At 38.9% G+C, this 24,558-nt stretch overlaps 1 protein-coding gene across 12 annotated transcripts in view; it reads left to right on the top strand.

Annotated features, from left to right (window-relative positions):
• Positions 1-24,558, top strand: part of SYNRG (synergin gamma) — a 134,874-nt gene that overhangs the window by 34,506 nt on the left and 75,810 nt on the right. For 11 of the 12 annotated variants that reach the window (XM_073315614.2, XM_073315621.2, XM_073315617.2 and 8 more), the window contains 6 exons: positions 948-1,084; positions 6,565-6,683; positions 6,901-6,963; positions 11,985-12,935; positions 22,747-23,340; positions 23,743-23,906. In XM_073315614.2, the coding sequence (XP_073171715.2) occupies positions 948-1,084; positions 6,565-6,683; positions 6,901-6,963; positions 11,985-12,935; positions 22,747-23,340; positions 23,743-23,906 (2,028 nt within the window). The remainder of the gene's footprint in view (positions 1-947; positions 1,085-6,564; positions 6,684-6,900; positions 6,964-11,984; positions 12,936-22,746; positions 23,341-23,742; positions 23,907-24,558) is intronic. The other variant, XM_073315622.2, reaches the window with a different exon arrangement.

The raw sequence follows: 24,558 nt of genomic DNA, 5'->3' as shown, positions 1-24,558 counted from the left end.
TCCTTCTTTAGAGAGAAAGATTCTCTCACTTCTCATCATGTAGTGTGAGGACATAAACACAGAGGCATGCTTTAAGCAGCCACTAGAGAACTCTCTCTAATCAGGAAGTTCCTTCATTTGTTAAGCTCCATGCTGCAACACAGCCTGGTCCTCTCTGTTAATTGTGGACCAAAAACTCTATAACTGCTCCATATAACATGGATTCTGAAGCACAATTATATGCTTATGGAGTATTCAGGGTCCTGATATTTATTTCTGTGGCTAGATTCAGAGGCCTCACATGTTTTTAGACCATTTAATTTAAAAGTGAATTTAACTAGTACTAGTAACTTATCAAAGGGCTTTACAAAGTCATGTGTCTACCTCTTGGTTCTTCAGTGGTCTCTGTGAAATGAATTGCTTTGCTTCTCTCAGTCCATTCTTTCGAGGACAGATGTCCACCCCGTCATAATAAAATAACCTTTGGCACCATTGCTGACCATTTCAGTGCCCAGTGGCTTTGCAGAGTAAACAATCTAGCGTCTATTTGCGGATCTTCCAAAGCAAGGTTTAGTCATGTTTGTCGGACAGCATAAGGAAGCTTTTACTGCAGATGGTGGTGCTGTGCTTTTTTTATGAATGAGTAAAAGATATTTGTTACAGTTAAGCTTACCTTGTGCCTTTATTCCAACATTAATTCACTTTTTATCATAGATTATGGAAATTGACAAAAGCTCTTTTGTTTCATGTAGTCCATTCCCCATTTCCCTCAATTGTTTCTTTCAATAACATTTTGTAGGGCTTTGTCTGCTCCCTTTAACTATTGATTTGTATATTAAGACTTTGCAGTGAAGTATATAGAAAATGTACTGAGTAGGCAAAAACTATTCTATATATATTTAAAATGTCAAGGGAATGTGTTTTCCCGTGTTAAATGGTGGCGGGTCTCATGATTTTATGCAATCCAGGTGGTAAAACCAGAAGAAGATGACTTCCAGGATTTTCAGGATGCTTCAAAGTCTGGCTCACTCGATGAATCTTTCACCGATTTCCAAGGGGAGGGATCTGGATCCTCCAAAGCAACCAGTTCTCAGCACCGGAGCAGGTAGAGTAGATCTCTGAATTTCTTTTCAGTAACTTAAATATTCTTTTAAAAGCAATTAAACATTTTCTTTGTGTAACTTTCTAACCCATCATTTCATACCGTCACCTGATCTTGACTCTGGCAGTTTGTTTCAGCAGCCGTTTCAGAAATCTTAATGGCAGTGTATCCAAACTGACATTTAATGTACTATAGATGGCTGACCATTCTTTAGAATTCCATTCATCATGCTGAGATAAATTGTGTATAAAGCTTTGAGAATAGGTTTTTCAAGTGTTTATTCTGTTGCTGACAATCGTGAGTTCTTTCATGCTGTGCATTAGGCTCAAACCTTTACATGTAGCAATCCACTCATTCCTGTGCTCTCAGAAAAATGAATTGGGACAGATAAGCTATGCACTTAGCATTAACTACCCTGGTTAAGGGTCTCATCCAGCACCCACTGAAGTACATGGAAAGCTTTCCATTGACCTCAGTTGCCTTTGATCAGGCCATAAACGCCATGCAGAGAGCATCAAACGTCAGACTGTTTTCTTTTAAAAGGCCACGGCTCTCCAGTGGATGGGGTTTTTTAGCTCCTCTCATCCTTTCCATTTTGGCCAATTTTTATTTAGTACCTGACTTTGAGTTGTGGTGATTGCCTGGAAATCCCATTTAAAGTCTGTTTCATTCAAATTTTAGAGGTCTACTGGCATTGTGGTTGCTCAACGCCTCTCCTATTCTGGTGGCCCTTATTTATTTAATTGAGAGAGTGGTATTGCCTCAATACAGTCATGGGTTAGGCAGTGTGGAGTAGAGAAGTAACTATCCAAAGCTTCCTGTTTGAGTTTGAATTCTTTCACAGAATTCTGACTTTCAACGTCCTATGGTCAGGAAGCCCCAAAATTTTGTTTTCTCATACTATGCAGGGCAAAATAATATGCTTCTCCCTAATTTTAATTAATTTTAGGAACAAAACATTTGGTCTGTATGTACTGAACTGGTTGTTCTTATATGTAGATTGCTTCCTTGACAGTGACATCAGAGGAAGATACTAGAATGAATTGTTCAGCTGCAGCATGCGTAAAATTACAGTCTGAGTCATCGCTTTTCATGAAAGGGATTTCATTTTGATAGTTTAAATCAGTAACACTACATTAATCTGAAGATGCTCCATATTTTATTTAGTCATTTTGTTTTAGGCGTAGTTCTGCAATTAATAAAATTTATTCTGTTAATGGAAGTCTTAGCAAAAGCATTTACAAGTCTGTAAGCACAGTTTTGTTTAAAGTTCCGTAATTGGAATTGGAGGGTCATGAGAAATCAGTGTTTTCCCCTGCAGTAGTTCTCTTTATTCAGTTGTTGTAAGAGCATTCAGTTTTGGATAGAATGTTACAATGAGCTGCAGTCTATTTGCTTATGGATGTGTTGAGGTTTTTTTTTTTTTTTTAAAAGCCATCTATAGCGTACACCAGATTAACTGTTGTATTTGTCAAGATTGGATATCGAACTGTCTATATTGTAGTGATGTGAAATTAAATTATATTGCCATAAACTACATTTTTTGACATTGCTCTGTGTCTTATTCTGCAAGCCCCACGGGCCACCGTTAGACTGCACATGCAAGTGCTGGGTTTGTGTGTAGCTTGCAGGTCACTGATAAGGAGATTTAAATGGCTGTGGAAAGATTCTTGCTCCAGGCCAAAGAACGCCATAGAAATTCATTCATATTTTCAATGTGTATGGTGTTAAATGACACAAACTGGAGGTAAAATGCAGTCATTCTTATGTAAAGGATGATGTTCTGCAGAGCTGCCAAGGTCTGATAAGGCGGGGGGGAAAGCGAAGCTCTTGCAGTACGTGTTTAAATCTTTCAAGAACTGCTAACCCAGTATCAGGTTATTATGGCAGTTTATTATACTAACTAGAATATGTTCATGTGCAAAAAGGTCTGTTCCTGTAATTATGGCATAATCCTGACATTGCTGAACTGTGGCTACCTGAACTCGGTGACCTTCGCTGTGTAGAAATTCAAATGTTATCTCTTGCTCCTATTGGAATAATGGATCTGTTCTCTTGTTATTTTTGCAATATGCAATGAAATGTAATCAAAAGCAGAAGTGGAAGCACTGAGTTAGCAAAATCTCAGGCAGCCTGTGATTCTTACCCATTTCCGGTCCCATCAAGAAGGCATGCCCTTAAACCATCTTGGACAATGTGATTAATGAAACCAGTGTTTTTCACGTGTGTGTGTGTGTGCTCTTCTGGCTTAAAAACTGCAGTGGTGCATATCTAGAACAGTTCACTCCCATATTCTGTCACAAGTAAGAATCAAGAAGTTAATGCACGTAAGGCATCTCTGTTCTCCGTGGGTGGAGAATTTACTGTTTTGGCCCAGAGTAGTGTTGATAGAATTTCAATGAGATAGTGACTAGTGTAAGATGAACTGGGTTGGCATGAGAATATTGTCGCTGCAGATCTTTTATGAATGTAGTTTCAGAGTAACAGCCGTGTTAGTCTGTATTCGCAAAAAGAAAAGGAGTACTTGTGGCACCTTAGAGACTAACCAATTTATTAGAGCATAAGCTTTCGTGAGCTACAGCTCACTTCCTCAGATGCATATCGTGGAAACTGCAGCAGGCTTTATATATACACAGAGAATATGAAACAATACCTATTCCCACCCCACTGTCCTGCTGGTAATAGCTTATCTAATCCTATTTTCGACGTCTCCGACTCAAGGAATATTTCCAAAATACCTCTGAACAGCATACTAATCCACAGAGATCTCCCTACCAACACTACAGAAAGAGGGATTCTAGATGGACTCCTCCTGAAGGTCTAAACAGCAGACTGGACTTCTACATAGAGTGCTTCCGCCGACGTGCACGGGCTGAAATTGTGGAAAAGCAGCATCACTTGCCCCATAACCTCAGCCATGCGGAACGCAATGCCATCCACAGCCTCAGAAACAACTCTGACATCATAATCAAAAAGGCTGACAAAGGAGGTGCTGTTGTCATCATGAATAGGTCGGAATATGAACAAGAGGCTGCTCGGCAGCTCTCCAACACGAGTTTCTACAAGCCATTACCCTCTGATCCCACTGAGAGTTACCAAAAGCAACTACAGCATTTGCTCAAGAAACTTCCTGAAAAAGCACAAGATCAAATCCTCACAGACACACCCCTGGAACCCCGACCTGGGATATTCTATCTACTACCCAAGATCCATAAACCTGGAAATCCTGGGCGCCCCATCATCTCAGGCATTGGCACCCTGACAGCAGGATTGTCTGGCTATGTAGACTCCCTCCTCAGGCCCTACGCTACCAGCACTCCCAGCTACCTTCGAGACACCACTGACTTCCTGAGGAAACTTCAATCCATCGGTGATCTTCCTGATAACACCATCCTGGCCACTATGGATGTAGAAGCCCTCTACACCAACATTCCACACAAAGATGGACTACAAGCCGTCAAGAACACTATCCCCGATAATGTCACGGCTAACCTGGTGGCTGAACTTTGTGACTTTGTCCTTACCCATAACTACTTCACATTTGGGGACAATGTATACCTTCAGATCAGCGGCACTGCTATGGGTACCCGCATGGCCCCACAGTATGCCAACATTTTTATGGCTGACTTAGAACAACGCTTCCTCAGCTCTCGTCCCCTAAAGCCCCTACTCTACTTGCGCTATATTGATGACATCTTCATCATCTGGACCCATGGAAAAGAAGCCCTTGAGGAATTCCACCATGATTTCAACAATTTCCATCCCACCACCAACCTCAGCCTGGTCCAGTCCACACAAGAGATCCACTTCCTGGACACTACAGTGCTAATAAACAATGGTCACATAAACACCACCCTATACCGGAAACCTACTGACCGCTATTCCTACCTGCATGCCTCCAGCTTTCACCCTGACCACACCACACGATCCATCGTCTACAGCCAAGCTCTGCGATACAACCGCATTTGCTCCAACCCCTCAGACAGAGACAAACACCTACAAGATCTCTGTCAAGCTTTCTTACAACTACAATACCCACCTGCAGAAGTAAAGAAACAGATTGATAGAGCCAGAAGAGTTCCCAGAAGTTACCTACTACAGGACAGGCCTAACAAAGAAAATAACAGAACGCCACTAGCCGTCACCTTCAGCCCCCAACTAAATCCCCTCCAACGCATTATTAAGGATCTACAACCTATCCTAAAGGATGACCCAACACTCTCACAAATCTTGGGAGACAGGCCAGTCCTTGCCTACAGACAGCCCCGCAACCTGAAGCAAATACTCACCAACAACCACATACCACACAACAGAACCACTAACCCAGGAACTTATCCTTGCAACAAAGCCCGTTGCCAATTGTGCCCACATATCTATTCAGGGGACACCATCACAGGGCCTAATAACATCAGCCACACTATCAGAGGCTCGTTCACCTGTACATCCACCAATGTGATATATGCCATCATGTGCCAGCAATGCCCCTCTGCCATGTACATTGGTCCAACTGGACAGTCTCTACGTAAAAGAATAAATGGACACAAATCAGATGTCAAGAATTATAACATTCATAAACCAGTCGGAGAACACTTCAATCTCTCTGGTCACGCGATCACAGACATGAAGGTTGCTATCTTAAAACAAAAAAACTTCAAATCCAGACTCCAGCGAGAAACTGCTGAATTGGAATTCATTTGCAAATTGGATACTATTAATTTAGGCTTAAATAGAGACTTGGAGTGGCTAAGTTATTATGCAGGGTAGCCTGTTTCCTCTTGTTTTTTCCTCCCCCCCTTCCCCCCAGATGTTCTGGTTTAACTTGGATTTTAACTTGAAGAGTGGTCAGTTTGGATGAGCTATTACCAGCAGGAGAGTGAGTTTGTGTGTGTATGGGGGTGGGGGGGATGTGAGAAAACCTGGATTTGTGCAGGAAATAGCCCAACTTGATTGTCATGCACATTGTGTAAAGAGTTGTCACTTTGGATGGGCTATCACCAGCAGGAGAGTGAATTTGTGTCGGGGGGTGGAGGGTGAGAAAACCTGGATTTGTGCTGGAAATGGCCCACCTGATGATCACTTTAGATAAGCTATTACCAGCAGGACAGTGGGGTGGGAATAGGTATTGTTTCATATTCTCTGTGTATATATAAAGCCTGCTGCAGTTTCCACGATATGCATCTGAGGAAGTGAGCTGTAGCTCACGAAAGCTTATGCTCTAATAAATTGGTTAGTCTCTAAGGTGCCACAAGTACTCCTTTTCTTTTTATGAATGTAGCGTACGTCATAAAACTCTTTTAAAAGTGCAGAAGTAAAATAAGTACTTTATCATATGTTTGATAGAGCACATTTGAGTTAATACACACAATTTAGACAGAAGCTAAGAAGTTGCTGTTTCACTTCCTAATATCCTGCTTGCTTTAAATAATGGAAGAAATTAGATTGCTTAGGAGCTTTTTCCTTTTCTTGTTTGTTTGTTCGTTCAGTGTTCCTTCTTTGCTGATTCCACTCCCTGGCACTAAAACACCTTCCTCAACGGATAAATATGCTGTGTTTAAAGGAATTGCAGTTGAAAAGCCTTCTGAAAGTGCAGCTATGTTTGGAGGTAAACAAAAACTGTTTAATTGTTAACACAATGTGTAATTTAACATTTAGTTTTTCATACTTCAGTAGTGCCTGTGACATTGGTAAAATATTAATATGAAATGTTTAGAGTGCAAGATGATTGTATCTGTGCCAATCTAATCTGTACCACAGCTGATTGTAGCCTAATTTCACAATATCTTAATGGAAATTACCTTTTTTTGTTTCATGCATGGTAGATTATGGAGACAAATACAGTGCTTTCCGAGAGTTAGAACAACCACCAGAGAGTAAATACTTAGGTAAGAATTTGATTTTACAAAAGTGGGGGGGGAGAGGGGGTTAGGCTCTTTCAGTACGTTGCATGCTTTTTTTAGGGTCCTGCATGAACTGCAGAATTCCCACTGCTAGAATTTTAGGATAAAGCCCCTACAGCACCACAAATGAGCCAAAAGTATCTTGAGAATATCATAAAATTTATCATTGACACATAGTCCACAATGTCATGTGTTTTTTATGGAAAGATTGGTCCCTGCTTTGGAGGTGTATGTGGGTGCAATTTTGGAATCACTTTTTGGTAGGTTTTTGTCATCTCTCCTGTAGACTTGCTTTAAAAGTGAGGAACTGTACATCCTCATAAAGGTGTGCAATGCAGCATTTCAGGGCAAATGGTGATTTCTGTGGAAGCTTTCTGTTCTTATGGTACAGCTCAAGCCATGTATTGCTTTTGGTATACAGTACCACAATAATAAAGTGCTACTCATTTAGCGTAGAGCAGTGATACTCAGACTGATGCTTGCAAGCTGCAAGTAGCTCTTTAATGTGTTTCCTTCAGCTCTTTGCCACAGGTGATATTAAAACACTGTGTGATTTAATTATTAACCAATCAGGATGCTTTTACTATGTTATTAACCAATTGTAGTTGATAAAATAATACTTGGTCAATCATTTTGCTGTGAGAATAATATATATTGTAAGTATATATACCCTGAATATTTCCCCTGCCATACTGTTTAAATATGAATATATAATTGCAAATGAAACAATGAATTCACACTACTGTGGCTTTTTTGGGTGATGTTGATCGCTAATTTGGCTCCTGAACCACTGAGGTCTGAGTATCACTGGCCTAGAGTTTGCCCTCAATCAATTTTATTTGTGGGAATATGTGAAAATAAATGTTAGTTATCCTCTGAAATACTATTACTATGTAATTGCAGTAAGTGAAAACTGCCTAAGCTCTTTCCTGAACAGGCCATCTATACATAATATATATATTTACATAACATAAACAGTACTGTCACCTTTTAATCTGATGGGAAAGAAGAACCCTCTGCAACTCCATTGGCTTCATATATCAGTAATCAGAGCACAGGATAAATGTATCGCTAATTTAACAGCGGTGGAAATGCTGCTGTATTGCCACCCTACCAATATGTTTCACTGTACTTGTAAGCAGAAATTATCAAGAATCTGTTCACTACATACAGAGACAATTGTGCCAAAATCTCCTTAGTTTTACTAAGTTACACAGTAAGGGCATGAGCATCTGAAACTCCTGTGATGATCTGTGGAGTTAGTGTGTGCCCAGTACCTTTCCAGTTTCAGGCATTTAAATTACTGTTATGAGTATTTCATTCGACTTGCAGCTGTCTATTGCTTGCAAGGAAAGAGAAAAGTTGCTTCTGGATTTGTAAACTGACCAGCTTTCACCATTGTTAACCCTTTTACCAGCTTACATTTCTAATGGAAAAGTTTATAGTTCATCAGTAAGTTTAGTTTGCTGTGATGTTTTAATTTTGGTTAATGACTGTCAGTTTCACAAAATTCTTTGTATTTTTTTTAAAGCAGCATCTAAAACATATGGTTGGACCAGGTGAATTGAGGAAATTTTTTTTAGCTCGCATCATACTTCAAGTGATGATCACGTCCACCTATTATAATTGTAACTAATGTTCTCTCAAATCTTTCCATATCTTAAATTTAGTTTAAAATTATCACTTTTGTGAAAAGAAAAGGAGTACTAGTGGCACCTTAGAGACTAATCAATTTATTTGAGCATCAGCTTTCGTGAGCTACAGCTCACTTCATCGGATGCTGTAGCTCAAGAAAGCTTATGCTCCAATAAATTGGTTAGTCTCTAAGGTGCCGGTAGTACTCCTTTTCTTTTTGCGAATACAGACTAACACGGCTGCTACTCTGAAACCTGACATTTGTGAAAGTGACTTGAATCTTAATGGTGTATTTGTAAAATATGAATCGAATTAAATCTGGGTATGTGCAGTACTGGACATTTGTTGTTTAAGTAGTTGAGGCATATTTTATAACAAGTAGCATGTCTGCAAATATATCATGCTGGTGAATGGGTTTAACATCATAAATTTAACAAACAAATTATACTTCGATTTCCCCATATTTGTGAGGTGACAGATATGTACTGTAGAATAAATTGTCTGTCTTTATGCTTAAGCTGCATTTTCTATGCTGTAAAGTGTTTGGGTAAAAACTTCTTCTTTTATACACAAACATTGTCTTTCTAGAAAAGAGAACTTTTGAATTCCTCTATGTAGGGAAAATGTGCGTCTTTACGATTTAAACTGTAGTCACTTAAACTGTATTATTTTCAAGGCCCTTCCTTTCCAGTTTTTATTTTATTTCAAATTTCCTGCAATTTATCAGTGTTTATTACAAAGACTAAAAAATGGGTGAAAATCTGTGTGTGTGGTGGTGGGAATTCTGGGTTAATATCAGGATTAACGTTGTGGGATAAGAGGACAGGAAAAAAAAGCAACAAATAGAGAAATGGAAAGGTATTGAAAGTAAAAGCAGTTTAATACTGTGGTTCATTTCATGATTTGTACATTAACAATGCATCCACATATGCATGCGGATAGGTGTGTGTATGTTCCACTATATGGCCTTATTTTAACGAACAGCCTCACATTTACACTTAGTTTAGTTTGTTGTTAAAATAAAATACATCTACCTAATGTAATGGATTGGATTTTCTTAACATAATCAGTATTTTTGTGTACTGGAGTGGTTCGACATTTGGGTGAAAATTGATAAATACTGAATAGCAGCTGGGTAAACCCAGGAATTTTTCAGTAAAAATTGGTAAAAACTGAAAACGAAAGGCCTTACATATTTTATATTTAAGGTGTGATCTGAAAACTGAAGATTTTTACATTTATGAATAATTCTCTCAGTGTAGAAGGATAATGTGTGAGTTATTAATCTATAGGCTCCCTAACACAACTATTCTACAACACTGTGTTGAGGCAATGAATGTTCCAACCCTGCTATTCTATGATTCTATGATTCTCTTTTTGGGTCCAATTCGAGATGCTGATCACCTTCAAATTTACTAGGAGGTCAGGTCGCTCGGCACTTCGCAAGTTCAGGTCCTTCAGTGATTATTTGTGTTTAATCCCCAAACCAGTCTTGCATTAAGGAGTAAAGATATTGATTGCATTAGGAAAGAGAAGCTGCACTGTATTTCTGACCCTTCTCAAACCTGGAAGCAGTTACAAATAGCTCCAGTAACAAAACAAAAGGAACAACATCATATTTTGATTCCAAATCTGACTTTTTTTTCTTATGCCTTTTTGCAAAGCTTATATACTTCTGCCTACTTTCTTCAGAAGAACTGCTCCCTACCTAACTCCAAAAAATGGTGTTAACAGTTCTAGTCATGGGCCATTGCACAATAAGCAGTGTGAGTGGATGTGATGGAAGGGGGATATTTTAGCAAGGGAACAGATTTGTTCTGGGCTTCTAAGGTACAGGGCCACGTAGAAGTTTTGGAGACTTGGGGAAAAATCTGAAATTGAGCTCCCCCGCTCCAAAAGTGAGGACCTGGGTGGTAGGGAGGGTAGAACTAGCCTGCCCTGCACTCACCCCACAGCGGTGGCTACTGTACTGTCGGGGCTGGGCCTGCTTCCCTGCTCTATGGTTTGTGACCTGGCGCATAGGGTCACAGCATCACTCAGGGTTGGTCTGGCCTCCTCTCCACTAATGGAGTGGCACCCGGGCCAAATTTTGAGTGAGTGGAATCCCTGTACAAGACACAATGCCATTTACTCAGATTCCACAGGTTTGGGGGCCCTCTCAAACAGGGGGCCTGTGACAAATTTCCCTTCCCTCTCCCTGGTGGCCATGCTAAGGTGTTTTGATAATCAGTAAGAAAGACAACATAAACGCTGTAAGAAATGCCTTGACTATGTCCTTTTAAAATCCAAATAAGTTCTTGATTGATGCTTTTGTTACAAGTTACATGCCAGCCAGCTCTGTATGTTTTAGTCTGATGGGGTTCAAGTTCAGTTTTGACTTTGAGTTGCAGTTATCAGTCTTAACAGAAGCTGGAATGTCATGAAGGTGACTAGATTAAGTTTTGTAAAGTTCTGGATGCTTGACTCTCTTTGCACTTGATAGAAACAGAAAAGGGTAGACTTTTGAAAGGAGGGTTTAAAATGATGCAAGGTGACTAGTTAAGATGATGGCTATGCCATCTTTGTTGGACTGGCATTTTGGTGCATTTCTTCCTGTTAGTTGTGTTTTCCATCACACACGCTCTGGTAAAGTCCTGTTATGCCTTGAGCCTTCTTTTGACGTAATAATAAATAAAAGCTTTTTTTTTTTTTAAAAAAAAAAAGTCACTGTCTGCTCTCTGAAGCCAGGTGCTTCTGGCGATCAGTCTGTTCCCTCTATACTCCCCTTTCAGCCTGTCAGTGCTGCTTTCATTCTGGCTTCCTGCAGCCATCCTGTGAGAAAACCATGTGCCACTGCTCTGACTTCGAAATTGACAGTGTGGACTTGGGGTAGGGAGGTGGAGAGAAGGTCAGAGAAGATTTTGGCAATAGTTGTGCCATATTTCTGGCATTGATAACAGGGCAAATACAAACGCTGGCACAAGTGAAATTCCAAATTTAATTCTTGGCAGCGACAAGTATGAGGTACGTGGGAAGGGGAAAGGATCTGTCCAGTATTCAAACAACATACAGTACTGAACACCACCTAAGTTTGTCGCTCATAAGAATGTGTTGATATTGAACTTTTTCTAAGCTGAGTTTGATATGGTTTGAGGCTACTTTAAGGATTTATAAATTTTTGGAATAATAATTGGAGACCTCACCAAAATTGCATAGAAGCCTAGTTTTGTTTTTTTAACATACACCCGTAGCTGGCAAATTAAATAGGTTTGCATAAAAATATTTTGACATTGCATGAAATCATTTGTTTGATGCATGGTATGAATATGACATACTTGTTCTCATTTCAAGATTCTACTTATTGTTCTGATTTTTTTCCCTCTCCCCTTCAGGAGATAGCTTTGCAGAATTCAAATCTGCAGGAACCGATGACGGTTTCACAGATTTTAAAACCGCTGACAGCATCTCACCACTAGACCCACCTACAAAAGAGAAAACTTTCCCTGCACCCTTCCCCTCTCTAACTGCACAGTTAAAGCAACAGACACAAGCAAAAACCTCTCTGAATCTGGCAGACATAGATCTCTTTTCCTCCACTGGAGAGAACAAACGACTTTCACTTCCAGCTGCATTTAGTTCATCAAAATCAACCTCGTTCCCTGCACCACCACCTCCAGCATCTGCTGCTGTCCCTGCACCAGCACCCGGTAAAAGCTTGAGCTTGGCTGACGACTTTGGAGAATTCAACCTTTTCGGGGGATTGTCTAATTGTATATCAGTCTGGGGACAAGATGACTTTGCAGATTTTATGGCTTTCAATAATAGCAGTGTCTTTTCTGAACAAAAAATGGATGACAAATACAAAGCTGTTAAGCAAGAGGCCAATCCTGTTCCTCCAGCTGTCTCCTCTCTCAGTGCAATGAAAAGTGGGCAGAATTCTGCCGCTGTTGCTCCCACCAAATATGATATCTTTAAACAGCTTTCTCTGGAGGGCTCTGGAACAGGTGTTGAGGAACTGAAAGACAGCACCCCTTCAGTGAAAAGTGACGACGACTTTTCCGACTTCCATTCTAACAAGTTTTCTTCCATGTGTAGCAACATGGATAAATCCCTGGTAGACAAAGTGGCAGCTTTCAAGCAGGCCAAAGAAGACTCTGCTTCTGTCAAGTCTCTGGATCTCCCCTCCATTGGGGGCAGCAGCGTCGGCAAGGAGGATTCTGAAGATGCGCTCTCTGTTCAGTTTGACATGAAACTGGCTGATGTGGGAGGAGATCTTAAGCATGTCATGTCTGATAGCTCTTTGGATTTGCCAACAGTTAGTGGCCAGCATCCGCCAGCAGCAGGTGAGGAATTGGTTAGATTGCTCTGGTAATGTAGGTGATGGAGATTTCGATAATGTTACTCTGTGTGCTAAATTACAGTATTATGCACTAGTCTTTCAGTTGCGAAAGGCTTCTAAACCTGTCTACCTGCTAGCTACCAGTCCCTTAGCAGGGCAGTGCTGTCGTTCATTGTTTTAGATAGCTATAAATAGATTGGGTAGTTTAAAATCAATACTGATTTATTTTTGAGGTTTGATCACGTTGTAGGACTGTTGCCCATTAGCAGGGATTCAAATGGAAGCTCTTCTAACGCAAACAATGTCATTCCATTTGTATGAGCTAGATCAGTGGTATTGAAAGCCTCACTTTAGTCTTTTGGTTTCAGCTAAGCACCTGGCTGGAGGACTTGACCCACTCTGTGCTTCTGAAAATATAGGTGGAACACTAATTTGTGCTGTTAATGAAAACCTTTCTACCCAATGACACTAGTATATATTCCCTTCAAAGCAGGGATGCATTTACTTAGCCAGAGCTCTGCAGTACTGGAAATGAAGGTATTAAATACAGTTTTACTGTAACTGGAATACAATTAGTTTTTAGAGTTAATACCATTCCTGGAAGTAATCATGCAAAGAGCCTGTACATGCTCGCATGGTAATCACTTTTGGAGCTAAATTTAAAACCAAGCGAGTCTTACTTTTTCCTTGTTAGGTTACCCCCTTTTTAATTTCTCTTAATGAAAGCACTCCTAAGAGAATATGAACTAAGTATTTCCAATCTTATTGCATATCATAAAACAGATTTCCCAAGTGTCCTGTTTTTTCTTTTTATATGTACATAGAGAATAAGATGTAGTTAAATGTTTTGTGGCCTTTAATAATATGGGAAATATTACTGTATTCTAGTGACAAGTATTATGCAGTCAAAGGCTTTTTTGAATTGCGGGGCACACAAACTGTAAATGTAAAAGCTATTGCTGCAAGAATTGGTTATTTCCATATGAAATATTTCTTCCATTTTTGCAGATCTGGTCAAAAAATATACAGTACTGTAATTTTGCATTATATGATATTTTTAAGTAAGGGAGAGAAAATGAAGTTGGCATCTTAAGCATGGAAGATACTCTTTAACAGGGTATAAAATTTCAGGAATAATTTTATTAGCAAAGATGTTTAATTTTCATATTATGACTTGGTAAAATTCCAAGTTCAGTGGGCTGTCAAAAAGGTAGCACCTACAGTGTGTCTTGAGTGTTGACTTTGGTTTTGAAAGCACTTTTTCCTAATATTTTTCTAGCCTCTTTTGGTGATAGCTTGATTTTATGTAGCTCTTCTCCTACATCTGAGCTTCATTGGCCACAACAACCAGTAATTGATAACTGCAATTTGTGGCAGGAAAGGGTATTTGGGGGTTTTTTGTTTTGTTTTAAAGGATTAGCTCATCATGTGCTTGATGCTAAAAATTTGAATTTTGAAGTACTAATTAGAAGCTATTTTTCTGAAACTTAAAACAAAGTCTGTATTCTTTCATGGTGCCAAATTAGATATTTTCACAAGGGGAGTTTTACGCTACCTCCTTCCTGTTTCAGTCTCGTAATCAAGCTTGCTCTGAACTATATTTGTTAAAATAACCCTTTGTGCTCACGTGTTTCTTTATGTATGTTCGATACATTTCAAGCTATGAACCGGTGATGTTCAAATCTTTTTTTTCAGTTTACATAATTTAAAAAGCAGATTTTTTTTCACTTCCTTTGATCTGTATATTTAATGTCAGAAAGGGACAGTATCCCTTTGTAGTCCTTGTTACAGAGAGATGGCTGACTAGCCATTGGGAACCATTTTTGTTGTCTGCCCGGGCTGTGTAAATGTCTTAAATGAAGAATAGCTTTAGGTGGGGCTCTGTAAAGCATTGTATTTGACTCTTCTAATTCTAGCACAGCAATACAAGGGTCCTTGTCCACGTGATACAGATTGATTGTAGGCACGGGGAAGGGTAGAAAACACTCACTTCTATTTGAATTGCTATAGGGTTTGTTTGTTGTTTTTTTTTGGGGGGGGGGGGGGGGAGATAACTTTCCGAACTGTCTCTAAAGGGGATACTGTCTCTTTAAACTTTGCTATAATTCTTGGTGTGGAAGGTAAACTATACTAATGTTGCATTTCTCTTGCATATACTTGGTATAACCCTTTGAGCACTTGCTGCATGTTGTTAATTTCAACCAGGCACCTTCTTTTATACCAAATTTAACCTTTTCTCCAACACTAAAGCATTTTAGTTAGTGTTTAGTCATGTTATATGCATGCATCTGATTTGTTTCAAGTTCAGTGTTGCAGCAAGAGCCTTCCCTTGCTCATAATATCCTCAGAGGGTTATCCAATTTGCTGCACTTGCAAACCTGTAAAGTATCTTTTCTTCAGCATTATTGGAAATCTGTGTATTTTAATTCACATCAGGTTTTTTGCTGCTTTTCTAATGTCTTATTTCAACTAAACATTTCCTGTGTGAATGTGCCTTCTCGAATCTGCTTTGATATCTCTTCTGCAAATACTGACCTGCATGCTTTATTCTAATGACTCCTTTAAGAGCTCTTATGTATCACTATCTTTTGTGATCTGTAAGTCCTGCTGTGTTAATAAATATTATCTTGGCATATTTTGAAACTGTGGGGATGTGTGTAATTTGTTTGTAGTCCCGAAATGTTTGTTTTTCCTGAAAAATACAAAGTTTAAAGCTATAGTATCTCCTTAGACGGGAAGTTGCCTCTCTGCTTGTAGATCAGAGTACAATGCACTGCAGTTCTTGAAACAAATTGAATTAAGTACTTTGAGCTTACTTCCTGTGCCCTTCTGAAACTTTAAATACCAGGCTAAGCTTCAAATGATTTAACTAGGGGTGTGAGAAAGAAGTTTAATCAGCTAGTTGTCTGGGGTGGAAGGGCAGGTTTGTGAATTCTAATGTTGGGGAATGTTGGTGGCTTGACAACACTGACGACTGATATAGTTTCTTCCCATGCTATAGTTATTCTGTAGATTAACAGGGGACTTGTGTCTCAATATCGACTCATATCTTAGTTTCTCTGCTGTTACCAACAAGGGTGCCAATTGGGTGGTGAAGGGTTTTATGATGTGAACTTAAGTCCCTTGGAAACTGAAAAGACAAATGAGCACAATTCAGGTATCATAGGCCACCAAACAGTCTTCTGATGCTAACTACTTTTGGTCACTGCTAACCTGGAATGAATTTGCACTGATGACCTAGAAGTGAAAGGTGCTATTCTCGTTTCTGATTTGTAACTTTTAGTATAATTTTTATATCCCAGATTACTCAAAGTTAAAAATAGATTTGTGGTAATCTACCATTTCAGAGCCCATGGTTCCTTTGGGATCTCCTAAATATTGGGATCACTTACACTTCTATTACTGATAATCTCAAGTATGAGGTATAAAAGTGATGATACTAAGCTTGCTGCATACATAGTAGCTTCTCTTTACAGCTTGGCTTGTAAAATCAATTTTTTTAAATGAGGAAGCAGTAATAAAGATTGAGGACTAAGAGGGTGCCAAATTTTTATTTTAATTTGGACTTTTTGGCCACAAGACCTAAAGCTGGCAAAAAGTCAGTAGAAACTTTTTGTTCCTCTTCATACAAATCATGAGAAATTTTAAAGGGAAAATTGTTCCCATTTTAGAAAGCTTGTTCATTAGGTCTTGTCCTCAAACCTTTTTTTGGACCAGTGTCTGGAAGTGTCAGTGCTGACAGACATTAGATGGTAGAGTTCCTTTAAAATTGTATCTTTGTTGTATTGTATCTTTGTTGATCAGATAACCATACGTGAGTTAGGAGGAATGGGGAGTGAATGACTATTAAAATGCTTGCTAGATTTAGTTTTATGTTGAAATTTTATCTCTGGTCATGATCCATATGTCAGTAGTTTTTCGCCCCTGGTTGTTGTGTAGAAGTTTAATTGCAAGATCTCACTCAGTGTAATGCTTCTATGAATACAAGTGCTTAAAAGCTTTTACATCTGCCTCATTAAGGAATCTAACAGTTAAAAGTATAAATTTGTGTGGTTTAGTTTTCCAAGTCGAGCAATAGCGCTTAGAAGTACATAGCAATCCTCCAAAATATCTGGAGCTCTAGGATTCTACAGGCTTAAACCAAGCTGTTTCTGCTAATGCAAGCTTCTGCTCAAACCATTGTTTAACTAAAAAAATATTTAGTAAGATTCCCTAATTCCACCGCATGGGAACACTTTTTTCTTTCTTTCTTTCATTTTAATATATCAACAGTGAATTTGGTGCCTTCGGTAGTGGCCAGATTAACGGCTCTGAGACCTGCATGAACTAGAGTAAATTGAATAGCTCCATTGTAATCACTGGGATTATATTATTTTTCACCAGTTGAGAATCTGTCCCTTAATTCCTCCAGATGCATCCGATGAAGTGAGCTGTAGCTCACGAAAGCTTATGCTCAAATAAATTTGTTAGTCTCTAAGGTGCCACAAGTACTCCTTTTCTTTTTAATTCCTCCAGTCACCAATAGGTACAGTAGCACGAGCCTCTGTACTGTGCCCTGCCCTGGAGGGATCACCTGAAGGGGTAAAAGTGAAGCTGTGTCTATGGCACATTCAGCCCATTTGAGCTCTTTGCAGAGACTGCCAACAAAATTGCCAATTAATGTCAATTGTGGTGTTTTTGTGACATGGGCCTCTCTCTGCTAGGAAGAGAACTGACAACTAGGTCATTTTTATAGAGATCACCTAACGGCACTCAAGTGATATAACAATTTTCAATCGCCAGGCTTGAATTCAAACCTGCAGTCTAGAGGTGAGAGGCTTCACCTGTACATATCCAAATGAATTTAAAAATATATATCCTCTCATCACCTCCTGAGTCAACATTAATATTTTCCTTTAAATATTAGTATCATTGTCACTGTTACTATTGAATGGTTTTCTCATAAACCATTGACACAGAAAACTCAAGCCTGTAAATTTTCTTCCAGACAGTGTACAGACGTAATTTGATCCATGATGGTTGAAGTAGATTATTGTAGTCAGCTCAGATGAGGGATGTCAAGTTTACATGTGTAATAGGTAACACTAGGAAACAGTTGGATAACTGTATTTCATCCTCTGACAATATTTCTATATGCTCCCTGACAGGTGGTATTCTAATTCTCATCAACAGCAGTGATGCTGGTGAGTCTTGCTGTGGCTATTTCCAAGCAGTTGCCAGGCAGGTCGTACTGTTAGAGAACATGATTTTGATAGTTTTAAAATGGAAAATGCTGTAAAGAGGGGGGAAATAATTTAAGGATAAATATTGCAAACATTTTGCTATTGTACTTAAGGTATGGGTTAACTGTGCTATTAAGATTCTAAGGCTCCCACAAAAATCATTGTTTTCTGTGACGAAAATACAAAGAAGCTTTTCCGTATTCTTGGTTCATTACACATTCTTTTTAATGTGCCAACACAATGTGCAATTCTGATTACATCACTGGCTTCATGGTGCATGAAGTTTGAATAAATTTGACTCTGATCAAATAAGTATTCTTATGATTGTGTTAGGTTGCTTGTGGAGATTGATCAGAGAGAGGTAGGTGGAAATAATATCAGTCTTTGCTTGTTGTTCATGTCATTTGTATGGATCACTAAGACCTTTATTTTCTGCTCCTGTCTAGATTCTTTGCATGTCCAAATTACATTGAAAGAAACAGTGATGTTAAAAGGCTGGAAGACTAATACATTAAAGCAGTATGTTTCTGCTCCTGGAAACATACAATCCAAAATGGCTTGGTGGTAAATATCTAGATAGGTTACAAAATTCATAGATAACGTAGCTAACACAACTGGCAGCACTTATCCAAGGGAGAACATGAAGGCAGTTACCTTTTTTACTGCCAGCACTAGTGCTGCATCCATATTGCACTTCAGAATTGTTGGAAAATGGACTGTGTAGCTGTTTTCACGATTCTGTTTCAGAAAAACACAAAACTGTCTAAAATGATCTAGAGCACCTGTATACTTAAATAGGTATTTAAATATATATACATATGTTTAAAACAGCTAGATATATGATCTGTGCTCAAGTCTGATCATATCTAATATAGCCTAAATGGAAGCCATATGTTCCTGTTTTATTTTAATCTTACAAACTTTCTCCTTTATTCCCTTTTCACACTTGTTTCTTTCAGTAATTTGGGGATCCATGCATACTGTACTGTACTTGAATTTTAGTCTGACTGCAAGATATACCAATGTCTAACGTTCGGGGCCTGCTGTGATGATTATATTTAACTATATGGGAATAATTATCATTCCGATTTTTATATTCTCATAAATATAAAAAGCAAAATATATTTTTCATCCTTTCAGAAAGAAGCCAAGAAATTACCAGCATTGCTGTTCAGGGAACACTTCCTTATTACCCTGTAATATCTTGCATATACTTTTGGTGGGTAGATTTATGAGAGGAGTAATTAAAGATTGTCTTGCATGATCTATTCATGGCTTGACTTACTTTGACAGGGCTCTTTGCAATATGTTTTTCAAAAACTGGTAATGAAATTTAGCTCAGTATAGGCTGAAATGCCGTTCAGGTTGCCAAAAATGCTAATCAGTCTTGAAAGATTAAATTATGACTTGCTATTCATCTTATATCCATTATTAAATATTTTCTGATGTAACAATTGCCAGACATTGTGATCCTCCCTTGGCAGGAAGATTACAGTACCTTGAAAGCAAAGCACATGGAAGAATTTTTTTAATGGATTCAATCTTTGCTCATTCTGTAATACATTTTTAACGATGTTTCACTCCCTTCTATTGGCTCAAATTCTGCCTTTTGCATGAGTTTCTTGAATGAGGAATACAGATATTTCTTGAATAAAAGCTGTATTTGTTGAAGACAGTACTTAGTTCTTAGAATTAGTTCAGATCTACGTTAAGTGAATTTTCTCTTGATTTGACAAAATACTGTCGCTGGTACTCAACCGTTTAAAAAACAGGTTGAATTGCCACTACAGTAAAATGAAGCTTTTATTACCAGGAGTTCTAGCTGCAGTGTTTTTACTGAAGCTAATTTTTTCATTAAATTTATCTCTGGTCTCTAGGAAATAAGCTACTGCAGGAGTGATTCTTCACGTTGTCTAATAAAACATCATTGTGCCAGTAATAAAAACACCCACGTCATGAAGAGTTCCCTTGAGTCCAACACTGAGTGGTTTTCACATGTCAACTGCTTCTCTATATATTAGTCTGGTGGAAGGCAGCTCAGCTGCCTTTCAGGAAAAAAGAAATGAAACTGTTTTTACTTTACACAGCAGATGAGTTAAATGAGAACCAGGATCAAGCTTTAAACCTGCTGCCTGTTACAACCATCACAAGGACTGAGACTCCATTTCCCATGGTGGGGGCGGGAGAGGACTGTTGAGTGGCAATGCAATATACATATTACCCAAACAGTATTGATTTTACAAAGGGGTTAAAACCATATTTATGATAACACCTGGTTTGCTTTATGGCATTTAGAATTGCATTCATATTTTTATTTTTATTGGCTTTTTAATAAATTGCTTGGGCTCTGTATTAGGTATAAAATAATTTTACCCAGGGTCTGTTATTTTCTAAGGGTCCTTTCCTTTAAAATTTTACTCACCTGAGGTGATCCCATTGAAGTCAATGGGACTGCTCAAACGAGTAAGCATTTGTAGACCGGAGCTCTTAAATTCCAATCCTACATCTGAATCTATGCAAGCCAGACCCCTGTGCATGTGGCTTCAGTTGCAAGATCTAAAGATTTAATTGTTAATGAATTAAAATATCTTCTTGCTGCCTTTGCCAGGGAGATTATAGTGGAAGCTTGGTCTACTTGTTAGAGCAAAGGATTGGGAGTTCTGGTTTCTAATCCAAGCCCTCGGTGTGATCTTGAGACAGGAGTCAGATTGAGGGGAAAGAATACAATGATGTGTTCTTTTAGGATCTGCCCACAACACATGCTTCTTCTCCTTCTCAGCCAAAATGAGAAGTCATCCACAGTAGACTGTGCAGATCTTCATAATATGATCATCATGTATTCTTCTACTTATTCTTATGGCGATACCATCAGTCACTCAAATGCTTCAGCAGCCCAAATGTCGTTTCTTAGGAAAAAATCTAATCTGTGACACTTTATGCCACAAAGGGGCTCTTCACTTTGTTTTGGCAGCCGTTAAACTTCCCTGCAATTCTTCCAATTGTTGGACTTCTTGATTAATCATGTGTGTGGATCAGGTCAGGTCGGGAAAGCTGCCTGAAGCTCCCGTGTATTCTCCCCTTCCAGTAAAATGAATAAATGATGGCAGAAATGTTTTGTAAAAGCGGGTTTAATCCTCAGGCTAGCATAGTCAGACTGAATTAAAAGGGCAGCTGGAATGTCAACTTGTTTCCACACTATCTTTTTATTAAACCTGAACTGTTGTTACTGCACACAAGCCAGTCAGAACCAAAATGTTTATCAGAACAGCCTCTGCTAAAATGATGCTAAGAGATTGTGTGTTTGTGTTTGCTTTATCTTAAGACCATTTTACCCAAGGCACTGAGCATCCGCTGAGTGTCTAATCCAAAATGACAATTGTTAAAGCCTGAAAACAAACATCAACCATGGCTTTTTAAAAATGCTTTCACAAAAAGTATATGGCCCCTGGCTTTTTATGCCTCCCCATATGGAACAATCTCAATCTAAATTTAAAACCAAAAAGGTTGAATGAGTAACAGACAGAGCCTGGCAGAAATAAATCACTGCATAGCTTCCTTTGGTGGGCTTAGTGAAGCAAACGGAGCCTCTTGCCTCCTTACACCCCTTTATGGCAGCAACAGGACATATTGGCCCGTATAACTACTGGGTGAGTATAAATGCTTGATTGAAGATTTGTGTAATGTGGTTGGTTTTCTATCTAGTTGTCTAAATCAGTAACACACGTAGCAAAAACAAAGATCTTTGCAGCATTCTTATTTTTCCTGAAACTTGTATGCTTGAACAGCAGTCTGAGTCGTGCAGCACTTCACTCATTTATAATTCAAAGGAACAAAACTAGTGGTTTTTTACATGCCTACATCATCTTCATAACATACAGAAATATTTTTATTTATTCTTTGGGGCACATTCTGAGCAATGAAGTGGGAGGAGAAAGTGAGGCTAATAGTCAATTTTGCTAATTTGATAAAATATTTGGATTGCTCACATTTACATTTTGCTGTCCGTTTCTCTAACGAGTGTACCACGAAAATGAATGGTCAACTTGTACAGTATGTACTCTCTGGAAATATTAGTTTTACTGAGTATAATGTTTCTTTGTTACTGGTATGTACAATGAAGATGGCGACTTACAGTTTAATATAAAATGTTCAGGAAAACAACGAGGAGTCCAGTGGCACCTTGAAGCCATGCATCTGCAAGCCACGCATCTGAAGAAGTGGGTTTTTTACCCACGAAAGCTTATGCCCAAATAAATCTGTTAGTCTTTAAAGTGCCTCTGGACAACTCATTGTTTTTGTGGGTACGGACTAACATGGCTACCCCTCTGATACTTAATGTTCAGGAAGTCAAGGTTTTACACTTAATATAAGTAGAGTTAATGTATAGTTCTGTACATAGCAATTTTAAGGTTATTTTTTGTGCTAGGTCTAGATTAAACCTCATATTTAATTGTTACACCAGTGCAAACCCAATACACCTATTCTTATGGATCTTGAAGATTTACAGCTAGTGGCTATCATTTATGTACAGTGTAGGGAGTTCTACTTGACCTTGGGAGAGTCTGTAATTGTGTGTTCTTGTTTCTGTCTCAGATATAGATGACTTAAAATGTGCTCCCTTTGGAAACTATAACAGTGGCTCCGCAGTAAGTAGCCTTGCAAGCTATGACTGGTCTGACACAGAAGACATTCATCAGAGCAGGAAGCTCTCTTCCTTTGTCCTTTCTTCAGGAAGTGGAGCCTCTTCAGCTACTTCAGTTCTTCAGAAGAAGGAGACTTTGTTTGGCAGTTCAGAAAACGTTACCATGACAACAGTTTCCAAAGTGACCACCTTTTCTACTGAGGATGTTCTACAGGATGTTAAATTTGCAGCCTTCGCAAGCTTTAAAGATCCTGGTCCCAGGTGTCAAAGTGATGATGAGACTGAAGGCTTTGGAGAGTTCTCAAGACCTTTGTCAGAAGCGAAGGAGTCAGTGACAGTTGACGCAAGCCCAGAGGTTGACTTAGCTACCAACGGTATCTTACCTGAAATGGCAAAAGAATGTGTGGATGACTTTGGAGAATTCCAAAGCGAAAAGCCAAAAATTAGCAAATTTGACTTCTTGGTGGCAACTTCGCAAGGCAAGATGAAATCTAGTGAAGAAATGATCAAGAGTGAGCTTGCTACCTTTGACCTCTCTGTTCAAGGTGAGCATGTTCAAGATGGTTCACAGCATATATGCTCCAATCTGCATATTGTGCTATTCCATCAATGGTTAAATGAGAGATTTCTCTTTGGAGCCAGAGCCCAAACCCCACTGAAATCAGCGTGAGTCTTTCCATTGGCTTCAGAGGGATTTGGATCAAGCCCTTTTAGAGTTAACTATTTTTTGTTTTATATACTGCAAGTATTGTAAGCATTGAATGGGCTTGAAGGTTGAAACTTTAGTCTCATCACCTTGCATGGGGAAGCTTGCATTGCTGTTTTATATGTTAAGTGAACGGAGAACTTCATTCTTCTGGGCTGTCAGTGCAGCACTACACTGATTTTAAGGGCTTTTCTATTGGTATATGCTGTATATAATTAGCTTGTAATATAATTTCTTATAGGATCTCACAAAAGGAGCTTGAGTCTGGGTGACAGAGAAATAAGTCGTTCCTCTCCTTCCCCAGCTTTGGAGCAACCATTTAGAGATCGCTCAAATACTTTGAGTGAGAAGCCTGCTTTGCCTGTCATCAGAGACAAATATAAAGATCTCACTGGGGAGGTAGAGGTAAGGAATGGTCTGGAAAGCAAGTTAGGCATGGACCAATGCAATATTAAAAATATCCCAAATTCCAGCTGTTTGAGATTATAGCTAGATTTACAGTTTGGGTCATGTTCCTGAAAGGGGTGCTCAGTTCCATGCAGGTTTGGGCCCTTGGACTGTAAAATGCTTGAGAAGGAGATTTCTTCCTAGCTGTCTATAAAGCTGCATGCCACATGTATGGTGCTTTAGGAATAATAAATAGTACATTGTTGTTTAAAACATTCATGCCAGCTACCCAAACTCAACACTAGGTAAAGTCAAGGTGGTATATTAGTTATACTTCTGTGGCCCATCCCTGCACTTGAATAGATGCACATGTGTAAGAAACAAAGCTGTTGTAAACTGTGAGGAATTGGTAAAATGAATTTAAAGGATAATTAGCCAGATGAACTGCGGTGTACTGGGGGTAGGGGACGCTTCATATAGTTGTTTACTGTTTGAAGCCTATAAATGCATATGTTTGGAAAGGTTTCAGAGTAGCAGCCGTGTTAGTCTGTAACCGCAAAAAGAAAAGGAGTACTTGTGGCACCTTAGAGACTAACCAATTTATTTGAGCATAAGCTTTCTTATTCCCTTTGTTCCCCAATTTATTTGGACAGCTCCTCTTTCCCTGAGC

The sequence above is a fragment of the Lepidochelys kempii genome, chromosome 17 (genome assembly GCF_965140285.1).
Source record: "Lepidochelys kempii isolate rLepKem1 chromosome 17, rLepKem1.hap1, whole genome shotgun sequence".
NCBI classification, from domain to species: domain Eukaryota; kingdom Metazoa; phylum Chordata; order Testudines; family Cheloniidae; genus Lepidochelys; species Lepidochelys kempii.
This window is presented reverse-complemented; position numbering and strand designations above follow the sequence as displayed.